The sequence below is a fragment of the Colletes gigas genome, unplaced genomic scaffold (genome assembly GCF_013123115.1).
Source record: "Colletes gigas isolate AHSC1104 unplaced genomic scaffold, ASM1312311v1 Colletes_gigas_Sc00026, whole genome shotgun sequence".
Lineage (NCBI taxonomy): Eukaryota > Metazoa > Arthropoda > Insecta > Hymenoptera > Colletidae > Colletes > Colletes gigas.
This window is the reverse complement of record NW_025106655.1, coordinates 1449322-1475252: the sequence shown is the minus strand read 5'-3', so window position 1 is coordinate 1475252 and position 25931 is coordinate 1449322. Positions and strand designations below refer to the sequence as shown.

The 25931-nt window shown below is 39.1% G+C and overlaps 1 protein-coding gene across 3 annotated transcripts in view; it reads left to right on the top strand.

The window, feature by feature from the left end:
* Positions 1-25931, top strand: part of LOC122401597 (furin-like protease 2) — a 451734-nt gene that overhangs the window by 26025 nt on the left and 399778 nt on the right. For all 3 annotated transcript variants that reach the window (XM_043403823.1, XM_043403824.1, XM_043403822.1), the window contains one exon: positions 453-954. In XM_043403823.1, the coding sequence (XP_043259758.1) occupies positions 772-954 (183 nt within the window). In that variant the 5' untranslated portion in view covers positions 453-771. The remainder of the gene's footprint in view (positions 1-452; positions 955-25931) is intronic.

The window sequence follows — 25931 nt, the reverse complement described above, 5'->3', positions numbered from 1 at the left end:
CTTAGAAACGACGCTACTTTGACTAGGAATGCTGTAAAATAATAAATAGAATTTACTATGGGGGAAAATAATGGATGTAAGTTCCTAATACCTGCACCAAACGATGCAGATATCATTCTACACATATCATACATCATAGGTCCACGTCAGAAATCAATTTTTGCTTTTTCGTCCATTGATTAGTCACTTGTAGGTTAGTTCCGGCTAGAAACTCGTAATATCGTGGTGAAACAATGATTCAAGTAACATTTAAACGAAAATCGAAAACTAGCGTCGCCAAGAATAATACTAGAGAAAAGATAGAAACTTGTAGCCCAGTTTATTTGTGAACCATATTTGGAGAACGAGGGAAATCCTCTCGATAATTACAGCCGCCACACCTGAAGGACTATAGCGACGCCGGATTGGTTTACTTCAGCCAATGACGTGGTTTCTTTTTTTCTCTGTTACAGATAAGGCGACCAGGGTGATCGAAATTTCGCAGTGCCGTTTCGAGCTTTCGCGTCTCAGCCTCGACTCGCGTTCCTCGATCCTTGTTTTTCTCATTTCTTTCTTCTTTTCGTTTCCCCGTCGATCGTTCGGGTTGGTATGTTCGCGGCGATGGTATACGGGAATTAAATGAAAATTCGCGAAACGGGTCGGATTTAACGGGCGATTTGGTTTTCGTACGTCGGGATCGCGTCGCGTCGGTAAAATTTGAACCGCGAACGGTGATCGGCAGAACATCAGTGTACCCAGAATATATATTCTTCGTCACTTCCCGTCGACGAGATGATCGTCAAAGCGAGCTTGTTGTGTGTTCTGATGGTGATCGGTGCCCTCGTGAAATCGGAACCTGTACCACGCCTGCGATCCACGCCAATCTACACCAATCAATTTGCGGTTCACGTGCCGGATGGGCCGGAAGCTGCCGCCGAGATTGCCACGAAATATGGATTCGACAACTATGGACAGGTGAGTGGATTTCTGTGCATGATTTAATGCAAATTTCCGCCGATTCGTTCGTTACAAGACTCCGTTTACCTAGCAAGGCCCCAAAGTACCAGACATCTACCACCCACAGGACAATGGGTGTCGAATCTTACTAACGCTAGAACTACCAAACCATTCAAAACGATTCGTAATTTCTAACAAAAATTCTAAAAAATTCACTCGACTGGACTTTTGAAAATTTATCATACTTTTCCATAAGAGAATTCTAAATTTACAAATAAATACACCATAATTGTCGGTAGTTCTAATGCTAAGGGGGCATTAAACGTTCTTACTGCCTAAACGTTTGTCAACTGATTTTTTTTTTAATATCAAGTACAGTATTTTTGTATCGAAATTTTCTGGATATGTTTATTCGTCTCATACGCATGTACAGTATTTTTTTTCATCCGAAAATATTGAATATTGTGGTTGATATCCCTTCTCAATGATTCTCAATTGTTTACAATGTCCTTCAAGAAACGGTGGCCATTTCTTCTAAATAGCAAAGCTCGAAAGTATCAGACATCTACCACCCACAGGACAATGGGTGTCGAATCTTACTAACGCTAGAACTACCAAACCATTCAAAACGATTCGTAATTTCTAACAAAAATTCTAAAAAATTCACTCGACTGGACTTTTGAAAATTTATCATACTTTTCCATAAGAGAATTCTAAATTTACAAATAAATACACCATAATTGTCGGTAGTTCTAATGCTAAGGGGGCATTAAACGTTCTTACTGCTTAAACGTTCGTTCTCTGAATTTTTTGTTTTAATATCAAGTACATTATTTTGTATCGAAATTTTCTGGATATGTTTATTCATCACATACGCATATACAGTATTTATTTTCATTGTGGTTGATATCCCTTCTCAATTATTTTCAATATTCTTCAAGAAACGGCGACCATTTCTTCTAATTAGAATGATATGCATTTTTCTATATTGTAGTTGCACCGATAAGACGTATCGTGATAACAGTAACGTAAGTGTGACTTCGATTAGCAGGAATGCATTTCTGAGTTCTGCTGACCACACTCCCGGTAGGTTATGCGAACGTTGCAATAGATACGGACAGTTCTTTGATCTTAGTTCGCAAGTTGAATTTCTCGACAGCACAGTGACAAATTTATAATTCATTCCTCGTCTAAAATATTTTAATTGAAAAATTTCTATTTCTCGTTCGCGAATAAAATTCAACTCCGGCGAATATGGATTATAGTTTGCTTCCGAACGCTAAGCAATTTAGCCAAAGCGCAACGTTTATCCGTTAAAAAGAAACGTTAATTAAGAAGAAACCTTTGGGTTGTGGAACGTTGACGTAAGAGGATGATGGACGAACCTTTATTATTGGTTTTTACGTTTCACGTACAACAGCTTAGCCCTCTTTGGGGACAAATGAAACATGTTTTCCTCCGCTCGAAAAAGTTTCACCGTGGATAAGTCAACGAATCAATGCGCGAAGCAGGATAGAAAATTACGCGAGACACAAAATTATAGAAAATATAAACCACGAATTTCAACCAGCTTCAAAAACAAATATACAAAATTTCGTTCAAAGTTTTTTAACGTTGCCAATTTTTCGAACATCGTCTTTCCACGACTCGAAATTATTAAAAAATGTTTGCGGAAAGAAATCAATTTATTTTTCGTCGAATCTTCTAGGAACGTGTTTGTGTCCTCGATTACTCAACAGATGTCGCGTCCGTGTCGTTTCGTAACCGCAGATAAGACTATCCGGAGTCTTTTTTTCTTGTTATAGTTAGAACAGTACCAGCGAGTAACGTTCGTTTAACAAACGCGATATAAATGTCAAGTTATAATGCGTTTAATGTGTCACAGTGCTAAACTACGGTGGAACGTTGATTAACTGGTTTGATCGGTACCGCGGCAGCTCGGATAAATGGAACCACATAATCTAGACTCCCGGGGAAGAGTGATTAATGATACCCATATTTATTTACGAAATCAATTTATGCGCGTCGCACGCACGCTCCTGCTAATTTCGACCGCGAAAGAGCTTCGTTTTGACCCCAAGAGACCTTCCGATTTTTCGGTGTATCGCTTCGCGTACTCTGCAATTCCACTCTTTCATCGTTTCTTATAACGATTACTTCATCTTTCTTTGAATATATGATCGAATAAGCGAGATTCGAAAATAGACTCTTAACCAGTTAAGTGTGTTTGACGACTATGGCATGCGTAAAATTTTGTTACAATTTTATATTTAAATTGTAATTTTGGCGAAAACTAAATTATGTTTAGAGGTCAAGACGAAATGAAACAAGCTAATAAAAATTATAAAAAAAACCGCATATACTGCGAATTAGTTTTCGTAAATGTATCGTTGTCTTTTATTAGTCATCACAGAAGCAATTACGGATTCTTATATTCATTATGCATTGTACCATGCTTTGCTCAACACCATTCTCTAACAAGTTAAAGTAAGAAATTGATTTTTCATGTTTTTTTTTCGTTCATATGCAAAATATGTTAATTTAAGTAAATAAATAAAAACAATAAAAGTCAGTTTATTACAACCTAATTTTATATTACACATACTCTGTGTTCGACGACTATACCCGCCATTGCTTGATCGCCACAGTTAACTGGTTAAATTCTGTAGATGACATATGCCATGTGGGATATATGAAATATACACATAATTATAATCGTTATTTTTGGTTTCTCAATTAGTCGCAGGGAATCGTTTTTTCAAAAAAGGGAAGAAATTTTACTAAAGAATTGATTGTACACATACTCTGTATTTGACGACTATACCCGTCATTGCTTGATCGCTACAGTTAACTGGTTAAATTCTGTAGATGACATATGCCATGTGGAACATATAAAATATACATATTTTCCTTTTAAATATAGACAATATAGAAACACAGAAATTTGTAGTAAAACTCTATAATTGGAAGCTCGTTTCCTTGAGATTCGAGTTACCAAGGACCGTAGCGAAGGTTTGTTTATATCATGCGTCCAGGCACGTACCGTTCCAAGAAAAACAATTACTGATAAGAGGAAAAACTCTTGGCCTTGCGTAGCGTTGACAAAAACCATCAGACGTTATCGTAAACAGTATTTCGACCAAAGTCCTTGCGACGCGAGAGGCTCGATCGCGTTGAAATATTATTCGAGACTGGAGAATTACTGTGGGAGGCTTCGATCGGTCCCGAAAAGATTTACCAGGGCTCAGCGAATTTAAGCATCGAAGAAGAGAACAGTGGCAAATACACAGGAAATAACTGCACGTAATAATTAATAATTTTATTCGGAAGACTCTTAAAGCCTCCAAGTACTTCGAGACTTACAAATATGCTGAAACATTTAAGACTTTTGAGGCTCTCCCGGGAACTTTGAAGAACATTGAAATTCGTTAAACCTATTAAGTCTCAAGATTTTTCAAGACTTTCAAGAACTTCTGGCTTCGAATAGAATGGGGGGGGGGGGTTCTCGAAACTTTCGCCTCGTGTCGACGTCGTAATTCACTATCTCCTGTGAAAAAGATGCGTTTATAATTTTATTTCAATCGTATACAATTATTTCGAGAGATACAAATTTAAATAAAACGCTTTTTTATTTAGAAAGTGAAGCTAAGAAATCATGCTTACGTAAGGCTATCGCGATGTTCACGTTCATAATAATTCGCGTTTCGATCAATTTATTTCGTTTGTAAATATCTTTTGTGAATCGAACACGCTGATAAACACGATATCGTGGTCCACGTGGATTGTACATGGAATAGTGAAAAATGTCAGGACGAGTAGGAAATTACAAGAACTTCCGCCGTTAGAATTACCGTCAAGTGGCAATAACCTAACAATTTGCAATTAAACGTATAATTCGAAGACCACGCTCGCGTTAAATTCCCCCTCGCCGTCTTATCGTGGCAATCAAATTCATTATAAAACTTTTATGGCTATCGTTTCGGATTGACATAGTTTGCTAATGGGTCTCCGAGCGGTTTTACTTTCGCGTGATTCGAGTTTAATGTTCGTCCTATCGCGATATCGTGTATTACAGAAACTTCCAGGACATTGTAGCCATTTCACAGTCGAAAGTGTTTTTAATAGTTACGCGGTGGTCTCGATAAGAGCAGCCTTTTTTTCTCAGGCAGGAATTCGCAGTTTAAGTCGCTGTAAAAATTACAACTTGCCCATTTTATCTTTTATCGATTAATCCGTACACGTAAACTCGTAACTTTACTCGTTGTTTCGTTTAGTTGTTACTATACAGGTTAACAAAATTAGTGTACGATACGAAAGATATTTCCTCGTACAAAATAATCTAATTGTAAGTTGTAGATCTGGGTTTCAAATTTTCACGACAGAAAATTCGAGCTTGAATTATTCTTTTACGAAAGTTAAACCTCACTGTTCATTTTTTGAGAAATTTAATTATTTTTTTTTTAACAGTAAAAGGCGTCTATAACTCCAATAAATGGAGTTCTATTGTACTGTGAAAGGCCGTTGAGAAATCACGGTTACCCTTTGTAACCTTTCGTTAAATCGATGACGGATATAAAGTCTATCGAAAAATGTTCCTTCTGTTTATCTTTTACATGTATTGCATACTTTTCGCCGCCGGGAAGCAATAAAACTTTTACTTCCGGCTGTAACGGTTGCGTTCTGGTGGACTCCGAACGAAATTTTACATCGACACAACGGGTTTAAAAAAATTTTACAACTTTTCGAACGACGTTACCCACCTTCGACCGAACCGGTTATCGCCACCTAAAAGTCGCGGGATCTATAAATCACATCTTTGTTGCGGCGTTCGTTGTTCATTCGTTCGCAGTTTCGCTCTGATACTTTTGCCTTGAAAATCCTCCACTAGGTTTTCAATTTATTACCTTCAAACTGTTAAAAACGCTGGATCGTTAGAAAACGGTCGAAGAAGATCGACAGATCGTCGATTCGAAGGCGCGGACGTGTCGTTTGCTTTCTCTATAATCTGTACGTGATCCATTCTTGACGCGCGAGGCCCAAAGTTTAAACGTTCTGACCCTTCTCGGAATAAGTTTCTCGACTTCTGCTTGAGATGGGTACGGCGTCGCCTAGCGGGGCTTACGGTTTCCCTTTATATGCAAATATTCGTTGGAACAAAGACGAGCCACGTGAAAAGTGAATGTAGCTAATTCGTATTCCGCGAATGATCGCTGAATATTGACGGAGTAGCAGTATATTTGATTATTGTCCAAATATATTGTAAGACCGTTCTTTTATAACAGAAGACTTACAAAAATATAATTGACCATTGAAAAATAGCGGCTTTTAAATAGGAGTACTATAGATTTTTTATTTTTGGAACCTTTGATAAATCGTTTTGTTTTTAAATTATTTTACATCTCACTCAAGGGTGGATATATTTTTTAAATTAATTCAATTTCAATCTCGTTATCAGTGTTCGCTAATGGTCTCATAATTTTCTCGAAGAAGAAACAATTTTGACTATAAAGGGTTAAATTGGAAATTTCCTTTCGCGGATCTTGGCGAGCAGAAATTTAAATATAATTCCACGTCAAAATTGCGTGGAAGTGACAAGAGTAGACGTTCGCTGCGGGTTCAGCAAACCGTTCCGCATCCGTTGCGTCATAAAAAATAAAAATAAGAAGAACGTTAGTTTCGCGACAACGGGGACACAAAAGCCCCGAGCGCGCGCGTATTCGCGTTCTCCATTGTAAACTACGCGTGTATCAACATTCCCACTTTCTCCTAAGCGACAACCAGCAAATAAACCGCGATCGTATTCATTATGTAACGACAACAATGGCCGCGGACGGGCCGTAACGTTATTCGATGAAGCGTTAGAACGAATTCCGCGTCCGCGTGCGCTTTGTGCCCCCCGTTATCAGTCTTCCTCAGGCATCGGCTATGCAATAAGTTCTTTGTACGTCGCAAAGAGCGCTAACTCTGAAACATTGGTTCCCGGGGGAACGGAGATTGCCAGATCATCGATAGAACTTACCTTTTCCCACCATCTTCGAAAACGAACGAACTCGGTATGTCCAAGTGAGAAATAGCTGTTAATCGAAAGCAAAAACTCCATTTATCAATTACCGAATCGATTCGTCTAAACGATCATTTGACGACTGTGTGAGTTTTCATCTGGTTTGGTGCAACTGGTAAATGGTAAATGGAAACATTCCCTTAGAGCATTTAAACGATTATTGAACTAATGGAGGATTACGTAAATTACCAAATAGTTACATTGACATTGTGACGCTGCTGGCTGAGGGAAGAATCTCGGGAGAATTTCGTAGGAGGGCAGAAAAGGAAAGGAGGGGCGAGTCAGGATTTATCGATTCGATATTTAAGAACGTGATTTCGCGGAACTTTGAATAGAAAGGGTGCAAACGATAAACATCTTTTCTCGGCATGTGCCTTGAAACTAATTTGAAAGTTCGATTATCGTCTACGAGGTCTGTTTCGATGCTTGTTTGGCCACAGCGTTCGATCGTCGATTCTCGTAGAGCGCGGAGGCATTCGATACGGTCGTTGGAGGCGCGGGAATCGATTTAAACGTGTTTCGATCGTCGCCGCGAGTATATAGGTCGGGAACGTGTCTGCGTCGCCGGTGGTTCGGTCCAAAAAAGTTGGCTCGATGCAATATTAAGGCGAGGCCATTCGCGGAGAAAGGATTTCGCATAAGGTTCCCGGGGTGTTTCTCACGTGACTGGATGTGGGTGTTGGCCAGGTATGCGCCGGGCATACTTGTTCGTCTATATTTCCGAGCGTGAGCCGCGGCTCATACTTTATATTTTCCAGCTATGTACTCACCGACGGCTACAGACCGACGGAAAGTTACTATATTTCCTGCCCGAAGAGAAGTTGTCTCGCTTTCTTCTACTCTCTTTTCGCAAGAAATGCGCGCAGAAGCCATTTACCTTCGGTCCCGAGACGATCGTAAAACATCCGCCTGTAATACTGACGAAATTATTTTAGTCTTCGAAGTAGACAGCGAAATCTTAGCACTTCCTCCGTACTCTTTTGCTTTCCTTGCGCCTGACAAGCACTCACGCGATGATGGGTAACGCCATTTTCAACCGAAACGCCCTTTCTTTCGTTAAACTCCACGAAATTCACGAATCTTTTTAGTCCTCTCGAATCTCTTAGTTTGCACGTGAAAAATGGAATGCTTCGATAGTTTGACCTTGTAAAAATACCGTTGAAGATTTTACCTAATATCGTACGAATGAGATAAAATCGTAAGAACAAGATTGCCAATGGAGGAAGGGCCCCAAATGAGTGTTTCTACCCTTCGATAAAATTCCTTTCGGTGGTCCAGGCTCCAGGGGTCGTGTACCTCGGGGAACGTCGGATTCGCGAAACCGGATACCGAGGACATCGACCTCCAGAAACCGCGCACCTTGTTGGGTCTCGTTTCACGAATTGGGATTGTACACGACGGTTATGAGAGTCGAGGGACTCGGGGTCCTGTCGATACCGACGAGAAGACCAAGAGAAGGATCCGTGACAATCGTTTTCACGACAGTAAATGCAAGGTGTCAGGAAACCCTGAAATCATTCGTCAAAATGGGTCCTGGATGTTCTAGAAATTCAAATTAAAAGTGGTCGGGGACAGAGTATTCGAAACTTGCAAACTTCGAACCCTAAAGTCATCGATTATTAAAATTTTCAAGACGAAGACTTTCTATGCTTCGAATTAGATTCCCAAATTTCACGGTTGTAAAAATATTCCAAGGGTGGTTTCTGTATCGAATTCTACGGGATCCAAGATCGCTCGTACCGGAGTTCCATAATTCTACAATCTACATGGAATCCCATGGCTCCCAGAAATATCTGTGTCGCGACCCACAACTCTGTGGTCGTTACTGTCGTGCCCTGAAAGCGTCAGGTCATCGACATCGCATCCCATAACCTCGAGGTCGTTGCTACGGCGTTCTGAGACCCCAGGGTTGTCGTTATGGGGTCCCGTGACCCCGTTATCGTCCATGTTATATCCAATAATTCGCGAGTTATTGGTACCGTGGCCCTACGACCAGGGATGGTATACAAGATTTGTGCAGAAAACAATGTGAGACGAAAGCAATCGCAAGTTCGAGTAAATTGAAGACAAATTAAGAATGGTAAATTTCTCTTCCGTGTGTGTCATCGAATCTTCTGTTTAGTTTGATTGTGATTTTGAGCAATAGGGACCAAAATCTAGGAACCAGGTGGGATGGTTCTGAATCTGTTTCTCCAAGAAGTTCCTGAATGGAAAGAGCGTCGTTCCGAGATCTTCGGTTAGGATTACTTCGGTAGGAACCTTAGAAGGTATTTATCTTATCAGCGATCTCTCGAATAATTAAACGCAGATCAACGAGAATTGTTCACGAACTTGAGTAACTATTTCTTCGTTACGAACTGTTGTAAGTCGACCTGGAAATAGATCATCTTGCAGAACTCCCAACCCCCTGCGAAACCGTTTAACCCTCTGTAATTCAAATTATACTCTACATCCGGCAAAAATTATACGATCGAATACTAATAACTGGTCGCATGCGTTAATTAGATGCACAGAACAGCACTCGAGTAAACTCTAGCTCGTTCCCCCGTACGAAGCTGCGTGTAATTTGTTATTTTTAATTAATTGCGACGAAGTCAGAGACGATTAACAATTAGAAAGCCTGCCTTAAGGTATGCACATAGATTTGCAGGTTTATAAGTTAGGCGTAACATGTATGCACGAACATGTGTAAACGCAATATCAAGAAATCGCGTGATATAGTTAAAGCTAATATTGTTACGCTTTCCAGTGCAAATTTATGATGTTATGCTGCGCTATGATTTTATCGGATGAAAATTCTCCGACTGGCTTGCGAACAGAATCGATATCAATGTTTTCCTTGCGGTTTCGACTACTCTTTAGACCGTTAATCGAAACCAGTTTTTAAAGTTGAGTATTCGTGAGCTTGAATCTTGTCGATAGGGGCAGATGGCAAGCTTGGTATTTCCGAGGGGTGGGTCGTGGAAATTTAGGGGGTTACGATTTTATGGAAATTTAAGCGCGCGTTGCTGTGTTGAATTGTAATTTAAAGATATCTTTTTCGATTTTAAGAAGAAGAATCTGAAAATGATTATAGAAATATTTAAATCAGTCCTTTTCAAGTTGCAAGAGAGTGTATTCTTGAAAAATGTATTCACGGAAGTAGTCGTTTCGTTCCATAGTGATTTTGTACGTTAACTTATCGTCTTTATTGTAATGTGCTTACAGTCTCGTATTATACAACGCACGGAGCAAACTTTTAAAGCAAGTTCGGCTGCGGTGACCCACACGGAGTGAGTAGAAAGTCAGAGGACGTGGTTAGGCTAATGGCAACTGTTATAGCTGGTCGCACAATACCTAAATAATAATGTGCGACAATTGTGTTTCGTGTAGGTGTCTCTATTTTATGCCACGATAAACTCGCGTTGGGTGTAAAAATAAATCCAAAAACGGGAATAAGAATAGCAGACAAATGCATAAAATTGATGCAACGAATATGTAAATTCGTTTTAATAAACCACGGAACAAAATCATGAATATTTCTTTGAACTCGATGAACAGGAATTAAGTTTTCCTCGATGTAAATTATTGTTGATTAAACAATTTTTTTACAATGTTAATTCATTCGTAACGTGGAATGAAGATTACTAGCAAAGAAAAATAAAGTACGGTTCTTTAGAGGCAAAAAACATTTGTATACTAGTTAAGTATGTAGATCAAGGTAATATATAAGCTAATGAGAGGATTAACATAATCTAACGTGATACTAATAATAGAGAAACTGAAGCAAAGCGGTATCAGCTGTATAAGCAGAATATACGTAGTTAATAAATAACACTGTACAAAAACGACGACCAATTATTTTGCATTCAGAAACGTAAACGACCAAGTTGGACAATTTTTTTCGTTCGACCTCGACACGAGTTAATTTTGAGAAATTAAATTTAATATTTAAGCTTCGTTCGGAACCTAGTTTAGTTTTCAATTTGTCCTCGATTTAACATTTAAATATTTAATTCCTCTAAAATTGCATTTTACAATTTTTTACTGTTATACCTCTACTTAAATTACTATTCCTCGAAGAGCCTTCAGTTTCTTAATTTCTAAATTTTGATTTTGAACAGACCCCAAAATTCTAAATTTATTCCCTCGATATATTGAAGTTCGAACCTGAAGAAGAATGTTTTGAACGCCTAAAACGGTGTACGTGGAGGGTTAATACGGCGGAGTAAGATAAGCGTGATTGCTAGGCATGGTGAAAAGTAATAAAATGAAAGTAAACAGGATGATAAGGTAGAGATGCGAGAACCGGTGGGTTTCTTCCGGATACGGTCGTTAACTAAAAGAGACTGTATCCGCGAATCCCGTTAGCCAGTCCGACATCACCGAGTTCCCGAGCAAAAATTTCTACGAGCCTCGTCGAGTTCCTCTCGCGAGGAGAAACAAACCAGCTCTCCGCGTGACGTGGCTCTGGCGGGGCCCGTTCGTTGCGTGAACGGGGCCCCGTATATGCTGGTGGCTGGAAACCGGTAACCTCGGAACCAACAGAACCCGTTTACCGGCGATATACCGTTGCGGCTGCTACAGATGCGATCGAGCTACGAATTAAGGGGTTATTCTTATTTGCAGCTTGCAAAGAAATCAATTTCTTTTTAACCATTTTAATTTACCGCCATCTTCTATTAATTGTGGGATAGTTCTCTATTTATTTTAGAACAGAGATTACAGTTTAAATCAGCGATTCTCAATTTTTTTCTCTTCGATTTACCTTTTTGCCTTCCTTTAATTCAGCTGGAAACAAAAATACACATGTAGAAGTATAACATTTTTACATAATCAGAAAGTAAGAAGCTACTCTTGTTACTTAATAGCGTAGAACAAATATTTTTTACTTTCTAATTATATAAAAATGATATCTACATCTTGAATGGTTAAAATATGGATTTGTAAATTACTGTTTTTAACCTATCATCAACGATATTTACACTTTTTGAAGTTTTATTGTTTAACGATAGTAGCAATCCTGTACGATTCGAAGTTTTATATTATTTTTTCTATGATATAAATTTTGTTATATGGCGATTTTCGATGTTTCATACTTTTCATAGTAACACCACATTATTAGCTACAGTGTTGTTGCAAGTATCTCTTTGCGACAAGATACATTATGCATTCACACTTGTCTACACAACGAGCTTGTTTAAATTAACTGTACGCAATTTAAAATAAGAGATAAGACGAACAGGGCACTAGATAAGAGTTTATTTTCGAAGGACATAAATATTTAACAGTTGTATTGCTAATCTTCGTACCTTGACCAAGTTCATAAGATTCAGAATTTAATAAAATCACTTCTTTAATTGCGAATTGTCAAACAATTAATATCATAACCAAAGGGCATGAACTTAAAATTCCAAATACATAGAAACCTTTTTCAAATCGTACTCCAATTCAATCGTGCATAAGAATATCAAATTATCCTGTAAAAAAATAATCTAACGAACGCCTCTTTCTGCTTGCGAATGGGAATACACCCTTAAGCGAGGCTCCCGTTGCTCGTGGCGAAAGAAAAAGAAAATCTGCCCAGGGACTTACCGTCTACAGTGTCTACTACCGACGTTTCCTTCCATTCTCCTTCCCTACTTTCCCTTCTTTCGTTCCATTTCCCCCCCTCCGGACTCTACTCTCGATTTCTGTTTCATTTCCCCTCCCCCTCTCTGCTCCCCCCGTCTCTTCCTGGTTCTCGTTCCACTTTTCCCTCTCCGTTCGACCGTGTTCCATTTCCCCCTTACTCGCTCTTCGTTCTCTTTGTTGTTCTTGTTCCGGGGCTCCGCTCTACGAGCTTTTTCCTCGCGTTCGTCATACTCCGAACTCTTTTGTTTTTCCCTTCGTTTCTTGTTTCTTGTATCTCCGTCACTCGTGTTTCCAATCTCTTTCCCGCCCCGTTAATCGCTGGCCACGACTGCGGTTGTCTTTCTTGGCGCGAGGGACTGTGTCGTAACGAGACAATTCGTCCCACAGGGACCATTCGCGCGTACAACAGGGTGTCCCAGGAAACTGGGACACCCGGTAAGAAAATACGAATAAGTAGAATGGGGTTTCTCAAATTTCGATCGTGAGATATCGTGTATCGAAACGGTCAAAGAGATATAGGAATTGCGATGGTCGATGCGAAAGTTTGCGATTTTCAAAATGGACGATCTTGGTCTCTGGGGAGCCGCCATGGTTATCGGCGGGCACGTTGGGATAACACTTTTTAATATTTTTCGTTTTTAGTCGTACCTGGGGACGCGTTTGCAATATTATCTTTTTAATGAGTCGTGCTATTTTTACGAATTCAGGTACGAGTAGAGATTTGGGACCGTAATCAATTCATGAAACCGGAGAGGTAATATATGGAGAGTGTTCGGAAATAAAGATAAAACCAGTAATGTTGTTACGAAATTGTTGCCTTTTTTCTGGTATTATTTTTAGTCTGTACAGAAAGTATTTTAGAAACTTCGACCTGTTCTTTTAACATCAGCCAATCAATCTTTTCATAAATATTCATATTTTGTAAATATTCCTTTGTTTAAATCATTTTGCTCGTTTTGGTCGACATCGAAGCAGAGGAATAATTTCCAGAGGTATGTCTGATATTTCCTGCGATTTTTCCTCAAATTTTTGTAGTCGAACACCGACATTCGTATCCTATTATCGGTCGACTCCGCTATTGTTGCCGAAGTTTTGTTATGCATGCAACTAAAATATTATTTGTTAAATAATCGGCTTCCAGGAACTCTGTGGGAGCAAACACGTGCTTGACTTGCGATGGGAGCACCGAAGGGTGCTGGTTAGGTCGAGCAAAGTCGTGCTCAGTCTCATTTTCAGCGGAAAAACTTGGCAAATCCCTTGATAATACTCTTAAAGAGGCACTGAAAGCAACAGAAAATTATAAATTTCATTAAATTGTTGTTGCTTTCAGTCTAGGAAAAAAAGAAGGTCACTGATCAGAATATAAAACTCAGAGACGTTAAAATCCACGTTTTTTAAAATAATTTAATTCTGAAGAAAATAAAAAATAGTACAGTGTATTGTTCCGATGCATTTAGCGAGTCGATTAGGGGATTTTGTCTTTCTATGGACCGTCTGCAAACAGTAATATTTTATGGCTTTTCTGTCTGGCTGCTTCGCCGGATTATACGGTTCTTGCATTCTAAATTATTCTATTGCACTTTAACCGTCGTAGTGTTTTGTTTCTTCGTTAGCCAGTTAATTGTTATGCAACGTTACGATCGAGACCACGGTCAATCGTTATGACTTACGCGTTCGTGCCACGTGGTTGTACGGTACACCAAATAAATACAATAAAATTATGTATTGGACCTGAAATAAAAATATATTCAGATCGAATACGTGGAAAGTTTGTAAATTATTCGTAAATGAAAAAATTCGTATTGAAAAAAAAATAAAAAAAGAAAAGAAGTTTAATTTAATCGTGTTCCATTCGATTCAAAGTTTGAAATCAAAGTTTTGGTCTCGCGGAATATTGTACGATTTTGGATCTTCCGAGAAACCGGAAAGGCTTAATTCAACGGGCCCAAAGCAAGGGATCGTAGAATAGGAGCGCCGTCTAAGAGAGAGATAGACTACTCGAGAAATACAGCTAAATATGAATACTACTCGTGGAAACTTCATTATCCGTGAGCGCGGTAAAATGTAGATTAGCAGCTGCTGGATTGCACGGTTGAAATGCAGCGCGGAAACCACTCCTGAGATCTCGGAATAAAAGGAAACGCCCACAGTGAGCTAAGAAGCATGAGAATTGTACTTCGAAATTCTGGAAAAATGTTTTATGGAGTAATGAGTAGGAATTCCAGCCCCAAACAGACTAGTTTTCTTTTCCTGGTTTAACGATCAAAAAATACGATCTTCGTTTTGGAGGATGGTTTTGCTACAAATGAGTTTAGCCATCCTAATCACCCGATCCTAATCTCGTCGAGTCTAGAAACCCTGTGATTGCAAAAAGTTGTATAGTTTCCTTGGAAAAAAATTCAACAAATTTAATGCAAATATTGTATATAGCATTGAAAATCAATCAGCTTTTGTCAAAAATATTTTTTTATACGATGAATATTACGCAAAATATGCAAAATAAAAAATACGTTGTTAGCCTTCTTCCCACAGGAACAAAAAACAGATTTCAATTCGAGTCTCGCTTTTCTATCTATCTTCTATTAAAATATGCGTTTGCACACAGTTTACTGATTAGCAACACAAATCTGCAATAACCACGCGTAGAAACCCACTCGCGAAGGCAAATCACTATGGGTGAAGTGTACAATTTGCATGTGGTGCGGGTATGGGCTGTTCGTTATGCATTATTCTCCAAACAATCGCGTGACCCAAGTTCTACATTCTTGCAACCATCCTATCTCTATCATTCCGCTCGACGCCATTTAGAAGCTCTTCAAAATCTACGGACGATAAAATCGCACTGACGGTTCAAGCAATTTTCAGATCACTTTTTCGAAGGGATGGAAACTTGATTTTCGTAATGGAAGGAACAGAATACGGAATTTCAAACTTTATCGAGATTTAAAGAGAAGCATTTATCACTTAAAAAATCGAAGGTACATAAAAAATTGTGTAAAATATGTAAAATACAAAATAGGTTTTTATTTACAGTAAATAGCAGGCTGTGTAACATTAATTTTCTTATTGCAAACATGCTTGCACCTTTTATAGAAGGTGAAATATACAAATCACCAATCTTGTGGCTCGATCTAGTCTATGTTTATGGATGTTTGCATTAGTCTAACGGTTCGTATAGTTAAATACGCGAAGATTTATGCATAGATCTAGCACAAGGATTGTTTGCGGTGTCCTATCGCGAGATCACCCGGATCTTTAGATTCGGATCCAATGGATTTTTCCACGCGACGTCTGTAGCTTACACTGTGCCAGTAGATATCGTTCAACTTGTTCGCCAAAGTATCGAGGAAAGTTGTCAACGCGACGAAACAACATCAGAAACTTCGAAAGATATCGGGAGATCGATTCGAAGATGTTCAGAAGCACTTGAAACATGGCCTGTTTATTTTGAGAACGACGCGAGACCAAAAACGAAGAAATACAAATTAATTTTAATAGCCAGTAGCCTTTATTCAGAGAAAACAATTTGCTTGAAAGAATTAGAGTTAAGAAAAGTCTAGGAAAATGGCCTCTGTTGCAACGCAGTCTCCATTTGGTAAATAATTTCGACAGTAAATTGAAACAACTCGTTCGTTTGATCGCATTATGCAACCGCCATTACTTTAAACATAAACTGCATTCGGAAATTTATGCGTCGGATTAATGCCGCGGCGGCATAATTCCTTTCGGTTTTCGTATTTGAGTTTCTTCCCGTTCCCGAGTGTAACGTTTGAGAAGTTTTATATTTCCAGTAGTTTCTCATTTAGATTTGTACCCGTAACGCTTTTTAACGAGTTACCGGGAGATAAATTACGCGCACTGGATTTTATATCGTAATCGTAATGCGCCAGGTCGCGCTTTGAAATTATTAATTATTCTTGTTCGTGTCGTTTTTAATTGCACGCGAACAATGGGACGAAGGACGGAGAGAGAGTGCAAATCCTTTCGAAATTAAAGCGTACGTCGCGACAGGCGTGTTTCGCTTCCTTTGAAGCTTTTTCGTTTTTGTATTTTAAATTTATCAGTTTCAGTCGTCGATGCTTTTCGGTGCAGTCCAACGTAAAGCATGCTCGATATATTTACACGTGATTCTTTGGACTCACTAATTTAATGAATTTTGTCGTTTCTTTGTACAGTGTTTAAAACGTGAAAATATACGGCGCGTTTCGTGTTTGTTTGCGAATATCGGCGTCCTTGTTCTTGCCGTCATCGAACGTTTAAAGAGCTCACGACGAAAATATCAAAATATGGCGAACCGTTTCGCCAGCGCTCCGCGAGTTGTAATTATTTCCGCGCAATTTAACTGCAGGCTGCTTGCAACGCACGGGCGAAAGTAGAAGTTTAAATCAATTATACGGGAAAATTACTTGCGACGATAATTCAGGCGTTGCTCGAACCAAAGTTCGGTCGCCATTATCGACTTTGCAGCGCATAGTTGTATAATTGTTGAACGTCGTTCGCGGATTTTCTATGCCCGACGTCGCCAGTTTCTATTACCATATGTATACGCGGTTCGATCGCGAGAGCAAGTCTCGAGTTTCTGAAAATGACTTTCACTTCCTTCATCCGGCTGCCGCCATCTTACTTCGCTCGTGGAGTCGTGGATCGGGGTAACCGGAACAAAGGATCCCGTCGTTTTGTTTTCATCGAACAATCGACGCCTTTTACGACCTACATTTGATTTTTATTCACGCGAGATGGTCGTCCTTTCAAGAAGAATCACTTTCGAACAACGATTTTCAAATTCACAGTCGATACAATAAAATTTAATAAAACTCCATCTATTTCCACATTGAATATTTGCTTATACACAACTTCGACTTTTTTCGATGATCTGAAATCATCCTTTCGATCAAAATGATACGAGATCTTGTACGAAACGAAGATCTTCGATCGTTGAAAACGAAATATTTAATAATGACATTATCATCCTTGCAAAGCAATAATATTAACAATATTATCCAATAAGCAGAGAAGTCGATACATTTGACCTTTTGTCTAGCCTTGAATGACCTTTATTCGCAGGTCACTCCTCTCCAAAGACTCTATCAGAATGTAAATAAAAAATAATTTCTCTTGGCCTCCTCCCCTCCCCACAACGAGCTTAATCTTCTCGCCATTGCTCCCCGGTCCGCGAAGCTCGCCGTTTTTGAAAGAGTTTGCTGATCCTTGGTTTATCGGATAAAGCGGACGAAATCCTTTCTTTAAATTAAACGGAAAAAATGATTTCATTGGCGGAAGTAAGGCGGTGAAATCCTGGCGCGGGGGAGGCATCTTTCACGGACATCCGTTTTGTTTTCCCCGAAAACGTCGGATCGTGAGTCGATGGTGGAAACACGTCTTCCCCGCTGTTTGCGCGTACTCTCGAGAAAGCTGCTGGGTAAATAATTCAAGTCGCGAATACCCGGAATAAAGGAGAGCCTTGGATATCCATCCGTCGACGAAACGTTTGAAACCTCTCGAGTGCCTTTTCTTACAGTTCGTTGGTCCGACTTCCCCATCACGTACGCTCGTTTTTATTCCCCGCGGATGTAAGAGGGGGAGGGGTGGGGGGTTGCGTGATCGACCGCAAATTCTCAATTAAGTTCTGACTCTCGTTAACCGGGCAGGATGTTACGCCGAAGCAACCGACCTTTTACCGATATTTATATCTATATCGACGAGAAAAACTCGATTCCGCGTACACGGCTGCTGAATTTCCGTCGGTCTAAATTAGTTTTCACCCAATTTCTCAATTTCCGCGAAACGCGGGCTCCACGCGTTCTTGCGCGCGCGGACAATCTTCTCGCGGGACGAGGAGGAAGTAATCTGGACTTTGTTTAACGAGAATTAATAAATTAACAATTTTCCTACGAAAAGTCGACCGAGTTTGCTTTTCGTATTTTTCTCCGGTAAGTAGTTTCCGAGATAGTTTTAGAATTTGTGTAGAAACATTAACATTTATGAGATTAGATTCTCGTTTTGCCCGAAAGATTCTCAAGTAAAATTCTACGGTCAGCAACTTTGATATTGCAATTCTCACTTTGGCGCTATATAATTTTGAGTATTTCGTTTCCTCAGCAACTCCAGTAAACCAAACACACAATATCACATAAACTTCAGTCTAACGATTATTAATAAGACTAGACAGAAACAGAATTATAAATTGTACTAAATTATATACCTGATTGTAACCAGGAGATTAAGGAGATTAATTACCAGAAAAAGAGAATACATAAGCAGTGTGAATAATAACCGGTTTTCTGTTGCAAACGAGTGTTTCAAGCGTTACGACCATAATCAGGATGGTGTCCAGATATTTAAGTTAGGGAAATAATTATTTCGGAAGATCAGTTACAAAGATGATTAATACGGTGGCACGTTAAGATCGCTTATTAAACCTAATTACCCATATTGTCAAGTTAAATGTTATAGTTTGGGCCATGATTTAATTTCCTAGTGCAAATCTCACGAAATTATAGCCTCAAATAGTTAAGTCAGAAATAATATTAATATTAATATTACGGTAAACAGAAATGCAGCAGCTCCCGTATTATGAAAAGCTTATCACATATTCGAGAAAAGATAGTATTTCCGCGGATTCAGATAATTTTAAGACGTCGTGTGCTATTTACAATTGCAAACTAACGAATTAGCTTTTAAAATTTGTTCGAAGGAATCAATTTGGTATGTTATTCATGCGAGCGTCGTAGTATACATATCAGTCTCTATAATTAAGCAAGAAGTGTTTTCTCGCTGGCTTTCAGAATAACGGCGAAGGTAAGAGATGCATATTCATGATAGTATGTACGATGAATTTAAAGCAGAGTATAACATAGCCACTGCCGCAACAAATATTTTTAAATTTTATGCCCCGGCATTATTAAATATTTCAACTTGCTTTGAACTACCAAAAATACGAAAAATATTCGGTAATATTTCGATGAGATTGAAATTTCAAATAAAATTTTAGTGTTGCTCAACATTTTGATTAGTAAAACTTTTTTGAATATCAAAGAAGGCCCTCATCGTCATTTTCATTATATTCCTGTGCTATTACACCTATGAAACTATTAAATCGTTGCACTTTGTTGGAGACAGCATTTTCGAATTATTCCAAAACATTCGCGATTCGCCACCAACGCCGAAAGTTCGCGTTTATTATTGGACAGCCGCGATTCATAATACATGACGCAGAGGCTTAGCGAATCAGTTTATTGTTCACTAAATTAAAGTAGAACGTAGACAGTAGAAAGCAGAATGCACGCCCAACACAGATGTTCATTCAGCCTTGCATTATTAAACGAACCTCGGAAAAGCCTTGATCGCCTTCGTGGAACAACAATTCGACGATATTAGACATCGAAAACGAAGTTTACTAGTCCTTGGAAAGATCCACGTGTGATTTACATTTTTTCACAATTTTTTATTAGAATCTACGAACGAGCCCACTTCGGTAGTTGCAGCGTCAAAACAGTTAGCGTACTATTATTCGACATCCTCTTATGCATCATGCTAATTCGACTAATGGAAGGTCCCCCCACGATCCATACTATACGTGTTATTTCTCTGCTCAACAGCTATCAATGAATCACTCAGGTGACTGCGTTCCGTTCCTCCTGGATACAAATTGCTATTAAATTAAAGTATAACTAGAAACCTCTTGTGTCAAGGTTGTATTTATGGTTTTGCACGCTGCGTCTCGTGCGACCCGGTTGCTCTTTCGGTGCAATCCCGTCTCCAAACACGCCCTCTGAATCCATTCTACCGGTGAACTTTCACGCTCGGCGAATATTGATTCTACGGGGAATTACGATTTCCCGGTCTTCACTGAAATTCCTTTGCATTCGATTAATGTACCAGCATATGCCACAAATTTGTCGCAATCTGGTGGAGTTCTGGTAGGATTCGGATTCGTTCAGACCAAATCTGATTTGGGCAAATGTTGTTTCCGAATCTGCATATTGTCACGCTTGGCTTTTTCGTTAGAACTTCAACAAATCCGTTGAAACGGTCAAATTTCATGGTATTAAACTTTATAATATTTCAAAATTAAATGTTTAGTAGCTCGTAGAAAACGTAAAATATACGGTTAATATTTCTATTAATCACAATTACCTATGATATTACAAAATTATATTAAGAAAGTATTGATCGTTTGGTGTATCGTAATTTGTTTAATATTTCTCGTTAATTTTTCTGTGACAAAGGATTGACTGCAAAAGGTGTTGTGGTTTCTTAGCAAAAAATTCCTAATGGGAGTTAAAAAAGCAGATTTCATTATTAAAAGAAGATCTCGGTTCCCCACAACTGTTTTGCAAGCGGAATATTTTGAATTTCGTGCGCGTCCCGAGCGAACCTGATGCCTGGAGCGAGCTATGATGCGATGCACACGTCCCCAATTTGGAAAAATCGTGTCGCGATGACGTAATTCGGCTTTGACCGAAGTTTTGGCGTTCTCGTGAATTTTCGAAGAGCGTTCTCTGTATATCGAGAGTAGAACAAAATTTCAAATCTCCCGAAGCCTGATTGGAATTTTAAAACTTCTCGTGTACAGATAAATCGAGAATATCAGGATACAACACTGGGTTTGGCAAAAAGAATACTCATTTTTTAATTCTGGAAACCAGACGTTTTTGCCAATGATTTATTTTCGGGCCACTTGTGACCCATATAAAAATATCGTGGAAACAGAGGATGACTTCGTCCTGGAATTGATATAATTAATATGTAGCTATCTGTGAATGGGGGGAAAAACATTCCACGATCCAAAATCTACGCTGTGGAAAATGTTCTTGATAGAATCGACGTGCTTTGCATTGATTTCCATTGGCAAGGCCATACGTGAAACGCATGTCGGTCATTTCAATAGAACTGTACATACGTGACCATTTTGCTGCCTTTACAATCACACTAAACTCTCGAGATCGAAGTACTGAACCGTGAATTTAGATTATTAACAAGTCCTACAGTCAATATTCTTTCTAAACATTACAAAAATAATTAAAATACATTGCAGGTTTATTTCGTTAAAATCTTCTCAATTTTAATATCCTGTTCCTTTATCTTTATTTTATATTCATGTACAAATTAATCCTTATTAATCCCATTTGTCTCATAACGTAATAACGTTAATACGAAGTTCTGACGTAAAAATTATTTTATTCTAATTTAACTTACATTATTTATCCCCCTCGAATATAAACAGAGCTCGATATTACAAGGTCGAGTCTAGAAAGACCTAATCTTCGCCGTTCCAGGGTTAAGATATTACCGAGGATTCCTAAAACGCTCGTAAACTAAACGGTATTTATGTGTTGGAAGGGAAGAGTTTCTGGATCCGTGTTGACATGACCTTTTTCCATCTTTAGAAAAGAGTGGAACACAGCACCAAAGTCGGACCACCTATTTCTGCGTTGCCCTGTATAATTCAAAGCAAGAGAGTTCTAAGCGGCAGAAACGGAGTCCAGCCCCCGAGCGTCCACTTTCTCGCGAATGGTCCGTCGTTTAAGGGTTAACGACTTAAGAGATTTACGGGGGAGGGCCCTGAGAATCCTACGAGCATGATCAATTTGGACCCCCCGTAACGAAGAACGGTTGTTCCATTCGTGACAAAAATCCTTGCCCAGGCAGTCCTTCGATCGTTCGAGGCGAACGTTTACTTCGATTGATGCTACAAAATTCTTCCATTCTTTCAACCCTTTGATATACAACGCTGCACTCGTTAGTGTTAAAAAAGAATCCTGAAGTTTTATTTGTGGTTTACAGTAATGTTTCAATCAAGAAAGCCTCCAGTAGCCAAGCACACTTTTCTAAACTCTGTTTTTATCTGGTCGAAGTCGATGTTTCCAGGTTAGTCTCGATGTTTGATCTACCAGACTCTTTATTTAAAAAGTCTGACGAACAGCTCTCTTCACTCGCGTCAAATTACTTTTGTTGATTCAGGAATTTCTTGCGGAGAAACAAATGTTTCTAACGCTCTTAGAATCTAGATTTTACTAAAAGAGAGGGCGTTTAAGAACGTTGGTGCATTTTGAATAAATCTAGGTTTCAAGCAACGAACGAAAGGATCGTTTCAACCGCCGAAAAATGAATTTTATCGTTAATATATTGCACGTGAAAAAGTTGAAACGATCCGCCGTCGTCTCGCGATATCTTCGGAAGGGTGGAGGATTTCGCGTTTAATTCGAGGGAGGTAAAAATGGGATTGAATAGGTAGAAAAAAAAGAGGAAGCAACACATTTTCACGGCGAAAACATTCAGACAAGAACCGACGGCGCGGAAGGAAACTGATTTTCCTCGGTCTGTCTACGTGAAAGGACCGGCGGAAATTGTGAAGAAAGCATAAATCCGACAGTCCCTCCTACGACGCGTATCGCGAGACGAGGGTGCACTCTTCCCCCGGGTGGCTCCCGAGGCTTTTTACACTGTCGAAATAAAAATGTTTCTCGATCCGACTCGATTTTCCCGCGCTGCCATCGATCGGAAATTTATATCACTTTGTTTAAGTTCTTTCGTCTCACCGAAAATTTCCCTGTGCCCTTAAATAGCATGATTTTTATGCAAGGTTATTATTCAATCGTGTTGTTTCTTGACTTTACTTTCAATTTTACTTTATTTTAAGGAATAACAATCGTGGTATGTGTTATTTTTTCTCCCTTCCGATTATTTATTGCGTTTTCTGAAATCCGCGATCGGCGAGCCGGAAACAAAAGTCGCCTTCTTGTACGGGAAGTCAGCGATGGGTGGAAAACCAAGATAATCTCGTTAAGCGATTCTGTACGTCGTTCCATGCTGTTGTAACAGCTTTCGAAATAAAGCTCTCTGGAAACACCAACCGTCTGTTATAATTTCTCGTATAATTTTGTTGGCATAAGATCTATGCCCAGGGTTCGTCGAACTGCTCAAAGGAAGCGGTCAAGACTATGAATATAATTTATGTTGTTCCTTGACGTGACTGGCCCTCTTAAAAATTATCAAAATATAAGTTTGATCGATTATTCAGAGACTTTTTTAAACGAGTTCCTTCGTATTACAATTTTTCATATTTAATAAAAATTCTTTATCTTTACAAAGTCCTGTGATACTTTATAAATATAATTTTCGTTCCTGAAACTGTATATAAAATAGCGAGCGATTTAAAACTGTCTCCAGTGGCCATTGAAATTTTCAGAATATTTCTCTACGTTTCTCTATCCTCAAACGTTCCAAGTATACGTCGTCTCTATTTTTTTAATCCATCGACGACATTTTCCAACTGTTTATTTTCGGTAAATCTTTTAATCGGACGATTCGAGGTTGATGGACACGGTTGTTTGGCGAAAAGTTTCCCCGACGTAAGCGCAGTTGTTCAGGCGTTTGTTCGGCGTCGCCGGATCGCCTAATTTCGAGCTAAACTCCGTAACAAATTGCAACGTAGCAACGTCTGGAAAGTCAGACGTATGTCGGTCATTTAGCAGCGAGGTTTTAAGCGGCAAGTAAATTTGACGCACCTGTCGGAATAACGACACTTGTCCCTACGATCGCGTAAATTTACGAGCGTGTTTCAGGTGAACTACAAAGTCAAGGGCCCCCGTCGTTGTGCTTTATTACGAGACTTATTTAACGTCCGTTTCCGGGCAGCGTCGCTCGAGATAAATCCTGGCAACAATTTAACTGCCCCTCTTGATGGATCGATTCGAATAAAAGAACCGCGTCGACGATTATGAGAGCTCTACAGACTCCGTCGCGAAATAAATGCAACTTTTTCCAACGCCATACGGTTCGAGTCAGCTAACTTTTTGGGGATAATTTCTTTCTAAACGTGGTCAACGACCGCATCGAGGTTTATCGTCGAAACTTCGCAAAGTACGTACGTTTCAAACGCATCACAAATATTTTTCCCCCAAATAGTCGCGATTTACGCCTTTTACAAGCTCGTACCGAAAACAAACTTTGTCGTGTTCCGCGTCGAATCGCTAAAATCGCCCGGCTGACAACTTTCCGTTAACAAAGTTAAGGCTTCTATAAACATGGATCCACGTGTTGACAAAACGAATTCATCGTGGACAGTTACCAGCGAGTAATTGGAAACTGTTTATCTTAGCACTGTCCAAAACCGAAGTCACTTTTCCAATAGAACGATGGACGCGATGTAGTTTCGTTATTTCGATTAAAAATTCTGAAACGCGATCCCGAAACGATCATTTCAGCGTTTAAAAATCAGTGCAAACTGGGCGAAAACGAGTTCTACGTAGTTATTTTCATAAAAATGAAATAGCATGTAATTTATTTCGTCGATCGGCAAACGAATCCTTCGATTGGAAATACGTTGATTAATTTTCCATGCGAAATGCCTCGCGGAATAGAGTTTTCGAGTAAATCCGAAAATTAGTTTCGAGATAATTGTGTTGCGAAAATTTCTCAAAAGTCCGTATAAATTTATTATCGAAGATCAGAATAAACGGAATATTGATGAGTTTTCATCGTATTTAAGTGGGGATAAATCAGCTATGGAGACGAATGGCAAAGACTGTGTTTCGACGGTAAAAAATTAATGCAAACGACCGATAATTACGAAAATTTCGTTCTGCTTTGGTCGACGAATCCCCGCAAAACACGTTTCCGGCGCGTATTGGGAACTTTCGTCAAAGTCGAATTTAATGGATTTTCGTGTGCACGCGTTTCTAAAAATATGCGGACCAAGTATTGCGAGCATGTTGCAACGAATACGCAGAGCATTCAATTACGGGATTTTACTTTCACGACGCGATATCCCGTTTGATTTTTCGAGTAGTTCGTGAAAACGAGTGGTATTCTATTTGTTAACGATCCGCCATCGATTTATCGATCCACGCTGCGTACCCTTTGATTATTCGTTTCGAAATTCTATTCATTCGTGAGTTCATATGCATGTAAAAATGCTGCTTTCATCACGATATCCAGGGCATAAATTCTACTCTGCGTATTCCTTTGTTGTTACTATATAACGATTCCAGTCTTCGCCAAAGTTCGACTTTCTGTTACGCATAGTACAAATTGTATTCTCGTGAAAATTCAATCTATAATATGTAATCCATAACACTGTGTTTAATAATTCCTCTTGAAATCTCGAAGAATCACAGTTCTTAAAATTTTAATAATTTTTCTTTGATAATAGTTCAAAGTTTACTTTTTAAAATTTTAATGTCACAATATAAGATCGACGAAATTTATCAATTTCTGTTCTTTGAGACTATCGAGAACAACACGAATAAATTACGCGTACACTTGATATTATGCAACGTTCAAGTCGAAGGTCTCTCGTACCCTCGTTTATCACCGC